The sequence below is a fragment of the Lathyrus oleraceus genome, chromosome 7, assembly GCF_024323335.1.
Source record: "Lathyrus oleraceus cultivar Zhongwan6 chromosome 7, CAAS_Psat_ZW6_1.0, whole genome shotgun sequence".
NCBI lineage: Eukaryota > Viridiplantae > Streptophyta > Magnoliopsida > Fabales > Fabaceae > Lathyrus > Lathyrus oleraceus.
This window is the reverse complement of record NC_066585.1, coordinates 76,190,823-76,197,021: the sequence shown is the minus strand read 5'-3', so window position 1 is coordinate 76,197,021 and position 6,199 is coordinate 76,190,823. Positions and strand designations below refer to the sequence as shown.

Sequence of the window (6,199 nt, the reverse complement as noted above, 5' to 3'; positions counted from 1 at the left end):
GTTTTATCCTGAAGACGACGTGATTGAGTGACTGTTAGGCAGTGCTACGAAACGTCTTCTTGACCTGGTAATTTTGTTAATGGCAAAAAATTTCAAAATCATAAACCAACCCCTAATATATCAACCTCCGTTAATTTGCTTTTAATTGATAGAGAAATTTACAATATCCACCATAAATTCAAGTGAGATTATGGGTTCTAACCTGAAATAAGGTCACCAACCTAACCATATCATTATTCCTAATTGAACAGGACTCTAGGAGCTCACTTATTCAAATGAATGACATGGTTTAAGTATTCAATACATTTCTTTATTGCAATTTTCGAGCACATTGTTGATGGTAATGTGATTTCTCCAATTCATATTTCAGTCAACAAATGCTACGCATGCTGATCATGTGTCGAGTGTTGAACCTCCTCCTGTCTATTAAAGAATACACTTGTTTTACCATAAGTGTTCTTGAAGGACACGTTAGTACATTATAATCCATAAAACTAAGAGCCTCATTGAAAAAAAATATAACATTACTTCATCCTCAAAAAAATGAAATTTCAAGTTCCCATTCATATCCTCCTTGTCTCATTTCCAGCACAAGGACACATAAATCCTCTTCTCAGACTAGCAAAGTCTCTTGCTGCAAAGGGCATTTCTGTCATTTTCACCACAACAGCTAAAGCTGGCAAAACCATGCAAACTGCTAACTACGTCACAATTGGTGATGGCTCTCTCTCTTTCCAATTCTTTGACGATGGTTTACCAGATGATGAATCCATTAATCTTCTTGCTCACTGCGAAGAAGTTGAGCTTGTTGGGAGAAAGTTCGTTTCTCAAATGATCAAGAACCATGCTGATTCAAACAAACCAATCTCATGTATCATAAACAACTCTTTTTTTCCATGGGTTTCTGATGTAGCTCTTGAACATGATATCCCTTCTGCTTTATTATGGACTAATTCCAGTGCTGTTTTCACAGTTTGTTATAACTATGTCCATAAATTGGTACCTTTCCCTACGGATGAAGAACCGTATATCGACGTAGAATTGCCTTTTCTAGCTCTTAAATACAATGAAATCCCAGATTTTATACATCCTTTCTTCCCATATCCATCGCTAGGGAAACTCATTTCAGAACCACTTAGAGACTTATCTAAAGTGTTTTGTGTATTTGTTGATACCTATGAAGAACTAGAGTATGATTTCATCGAATATATTTCCGAGAATTCAATCCCCATAAGACCCATTGGTCCTCTTTTCATAAATCCAGCAATAAAAGGAGCGACTAGTATCGATGATTGCGAAACTGTAGAGTGGCTAAACAGAAAGCCGAAAGGTTCTGTGGTTTACGTATCTTTTGGGACTGTTGTGAACCATACTCAAGAACAGGTGCATGAAATTGCATATGGGATATTGAATTCTCAAGTATCGTTTTTGTGGGCGATAAAACAACATGAGGATTTACCTAATGGTTTCTTGGAGGAAACATGTGGGATAGGAAAAGTTGTGAAGTGGTGTTCACAAGAGGAAGTACTTGCTCATCCTTCAGTGGGATGTTTCATAACCCATTGTGGTTGGAATTCATCGATGGAAGCACTTGCTTCGGGAGTTCCGGTGTTGGCATTTCCGGTATGGGGTGATCAACTTACAAATGCGAAGTTTTTGGTTGATGTTTTTGGGATAGGGATTAGGTTGGGTTGTGATGGAAAGAAATTGGTGAAAAGAGATGAGGTGAAGAAGTGCTTATTGGAAGCAATGGCAGGGGAAAAAGCTGAGGAGTTGAAGCAAAATGGAAGCAAGTGGAAGAAGACGGCGGAGAATGCGGTGGCTGCCGGTGGATCCTCTGACCGACATATTGATGCATTTATTGAAGACATTAAAAAACTTGCATGTTGATAAATGTTAGTAGTACTACTAAAACTACTTGCCACAATAAACTAGGCAAAATATTATTACTTATTATTATTAATAATAAGGGTTTAACAATATAAAATTAATAAAATATTTAATTAGTTAAAAAATTGTTATTAAGTTTTATCAATATAGTTGAAAATAAACATGAACAAAATAATTGAAGTCCTATTTTTCGTTAAATAGGTAGATATTTATGTTGTACGTAAATGAAATAATCATGATCATCATGATTTCATTTTAAATATGGTACAAAATCATGTTGATATGGGTTTTATAAATTTGAATTAAAATTGATATATATATATATATATATATATATATATATATAATAGACATTGTAATTCCATTCTCTCACTCTTTTTTTTTAGGGTGTGTAAGTGGATTAGAACAAATCAATTAAACCTACAATATGAGAATTTTAGAATTAGTGTCTGAAAGTTTAATAAACGACAAGAACGATTTTAAGTCCCAATAAGAAAATCTACACTTATGAATGAAAATTGTTATTAATATAATAATTCTAACCACATGCAATTCTAGGAAAGAAATAAATCTAATATATAACTATACAAAAAATTAAAAAGATAGGGATAGAGAAGAATCACCTACCAAAAATCTATTTTATCTTGGTTGGGAAAATGTTATTACCTCGGTTTTTTGGACGACGTAATGAAGGGTGTATTGGAAAGTCGTCACGTTTCTCCTCGGTCTATATTCAACACAGAGGAAAGGTGGAATTGGTAGTGAGTTTGATCCTCAGAAATTGCATATTCGTATTTTTATGAAAATACGCTACTTTATCTATCAGTTTATAAATTAATCGAGTGTGTGTGTGTGTATTTGTGTGTGTGTGTTATGTTCAGGAACCAGAATTGGATACAGTTGACGAACTAATGAACTTGAAGTGGTGGTGAAGATATTCGATATGGCGACACCGGATGGACCTAAAGGTTAGCATTTCAATGCCCAAGTCAATCGAAGATTCAAGATGGGTGTGTGGAAAGTAGGGATAAGAGAATGTACCTTACTTTTTGTGTGAACCAACTTTTATACATTGGATCAAGTGGAAAGAATTTGAACTGAAGTGGGCCTCATCCATTTGGACCTATGTATGACCTATAACAATTGCCTTCAAGGATTTATCAGGCATTGAGAGAGTCGGAGAAGCCTTTAGTAATTTTGGTGGGCCTCGAAGGATGTTGTCCGGTGTGAACTAGAGACGGAACGCTTGGAGTCAGTTGGAAAGTAATGGGGAATAAAAGTATTTAATATATTTCCATCATTTAAATGTTTCATTGCTTTCTTCTGACACGTGGGTTTATGCGAAAAATTAAGGCATGATGCAACTTATAGTTTAGTCGAGTGTACTTGAGTTTGTGTGCATTCTCAAGGAGAAATCCATCCTTTGATTTCACACTCCTTTCCATCGCAAATCTAGATTGTTCAAATAGTTTCATCTATAAATATGAGAAAGTTGAGCATTGAAAAACGTTTCACAATCCTTTGCATTCAAGTCCATTCAATTTATTAGAAATCTCCATAGTCTCTTCCTTCTTGAGAGCACTAATAAGAGCGATTGTAGTTTCTTGATCAAAGTCGCTGCCCTTCTTTGCTTACTATGCCTCATCAATTTTACACAATTAGGTATCCTTCTCAACTCAAACTTTAACTTCGACATTTCCTGTTTTTCTAGCTAGGATGAATGATAGTACTATTAACCTAATGATTCTGAGAGTGATACTTATTATGATATTATATTATGAATGATATAAAATATAATAAATAAAATTGGTTAATGAAGTGTAAAGACTGATTATTATATTTTATAATTTAATGTCAGAATTTGATTAATATTATGTATTGTATTGGTGAGTGAAGTAGTAAACTTATGTAAAATGTTGTAAGTAGAATATGTGGTTAATAACATATATATATTTTTGTGATTAATGGAATAATAAAATTAATTAATGATAAAACTTATATTTGTGTTAAAAAAGATATTTTTTAAACAAAAATATTTTTTTAGAAAATATTATTATTTTTTTTTAATAAAAGAAATTGTGTTTATATTGATAAATAGGAAATACGATTTAGTAAATACGGTCTAGGTGTATAGTTTAGTGGCAAAATAGTATTATTCATATTTCTTTAAATATTTATAAACATTCAAAAATATCCTTTTGTTAGGTTGTTTTTTTTGGATGCATTTGATGTTTTTCACAATAAATTTCACAGATTTTATTAATATTTAACATTTTCTACAAATATGCATTCAGTGTATTTTTCAAATAATATGAGAAGTTAAAAAGGGAATTGAGTGCTTTTAGATGATAAATTTCAGATATTTGAATTTCTTGCAAGACTTTTTATGAACTATATTACAAAGTTTTCTGCAAATTTTTATCTTGCAGTAAATTTTGTAAAAGTATCTAAATTTTTTTTGTTATGAATAAATATAAATTTTATCTATCACTGTCATTCGTTTATTTTTCTCTCTATTTCTCTTTATTATACAAAATGTCATTCAAATATTACTCTGAACAAAATCTTTTAATTATTTCTGAGTGAAATATGATACGGGTGTGAAAATTAATTTTTAAAAAGGATACCTTTTTAGTTTTATAAGGTTTAGAAGAAATAGTAAGAGTATAATTACCTATATTTTTCAGCCACCGCCTTTGTTTTTCCATCGATTATTCTAATATGTATGCACAACTAAATGTTTGGCACAAGCTTTTCAAAGTTCCTTCAACTAATTTAGAAATTTTTGTAATTATATCTGGGAATTGCTTTTCCAATCCTAAATAGTGGAAAAACATCCAAAAAAAATCTGAAAATGTCCCTCTGAATTCGGAAGGACATCTTCATATTTACCCTAGACATATAATACGGATATGTACTTCCATATTCACCTTAGACAGTAAAATTTCGACTTTTTTTAGAGATATACCGATGTAATAACCCATGTATTATAACTATACTATCATAATAAATTTTATATAAATTAAATCATACACTTATCAAATAAGGTGAAAATGTCATATATAAATGAATAAATCCTGAATTTATAATAAAGTCAAAATATATTACAAACGATAAAATTATCCATAATAAAAATACTATACTATTGTGTATACCAGATCCTTTTATTCCTATGTTGTACTGAGGTGTCGTATGTGCCTCTATAAGAATGACATCTACAATATCCCTCATAGAAGAGCCTTATAGAAAGACTCTTGTGTCTATACCCGCTTGCGTATGATCCATAATACGTCGATATCTAGGTAACAACATGATTTGGTGTCATATAAGAATGTGACATTCTGAAATACTCCTGGAAGTAACCGAATATAAAGTTCTAGTCACTAGAAGCTACATATATGTGGGAAGTTAGAGGAGGAGCCGAATCAGAGGAGTCTCTTAGAATAAATTGCATATACAAGAACTGGCGCATGACGGGCTCAGGCAGATGTGGATCTGTCAAACGTGACCCACAAACCAACCATCTAGAGTAGAAGACTATGTATCCAATGGACACGACTGTCAATGATTTTTATATTCCTGGAAGTGTATTCTTGGAAGTCTACATCATCTTCTATTGTACGGTCAAGATACTCTCTATAGGACTCGGCCGCCTGATTCCTTTTGAGCGGGGTGAATGCATAAGCACATAGCATATCCTTAGTTTAGGTATCAACATATGATCATTCGAATATCAGTGGGAACTGCTGGAATATCCATGCCTGAAAAATCATACATATGAATTATTAGTAATGATGTAACACAAGTGTTATGAAACGGTAAATGATGCAAATATATTACCGTCATTAGTGTGCAACTAGTGTCCCACACTTGTATTCATGAATCTGCTCCAAGTCAATGAAGTATCTGAGGTAAATCACATTCACGTAATAGGAACTCGTGTCCAAAAAAATGGACATGCCAACCAAATACAACAAGTATGCTCCCAATGTGTATGTTCTATGCTGCATAACCTTCTCATCATCACCATCGGTCTGCTCTGCCGCTATCAGCTGTTGTGCATACAACCTCTATAGAAATCGAAACCTAGCATGACGCCCTCATATGTCTTCTATCTACTTCAGGGAAAATCATAGGCCAACTCTTAGATATCACCATCATCTCCAGTGCTTCATCTCAGATAATCTCGTTGTGGTCTAATAGTCTTTCTCTGATTGGAAGATGCAGTAGGCATGATACATCGTCCAGTGAGATAGACATCTCACCATGTGGAAGATGAGAATATGATGTCTCAGAGCGTTGTCTCTCA

The 6,199-nt window shown here is 33.0% G+C and overlaps 1 protein-coding gene across 1 annotated transcript; it reads left to right on the top strand.

Moving 5' to 3' along the window:
* Positions 1 to 506: 506 nt before the first annotated feature.
* Positions 507 to 2,074, top strand: LOC127101607 (limonoid UDP-glucosyltransferase-like). The gene has a single exon (XM_051039062.1). It carries the CDS (start codon positions 544 to 546, stop codon positions 1,888 to 1,890), a length of 1,347 nt encoding a protein of 448 aa, XP_050895019.1. The 5' UTR covers positions 507 to 543; the 3' UTR covers positions 1,891 to 2,074.
* Positions 2,075 to 6,199: the final 4,125 nt, after the last annotated feature.

Excerpts from the sequence above, each read along its gene's own strand:
- LOC127101607 (XM_051039062.1), top strand. The coding sequence starts at position 544 with ATGAAATTTCAAGTTCCCATTCATATCCTCCTTGTCTCATTTCCAGCA.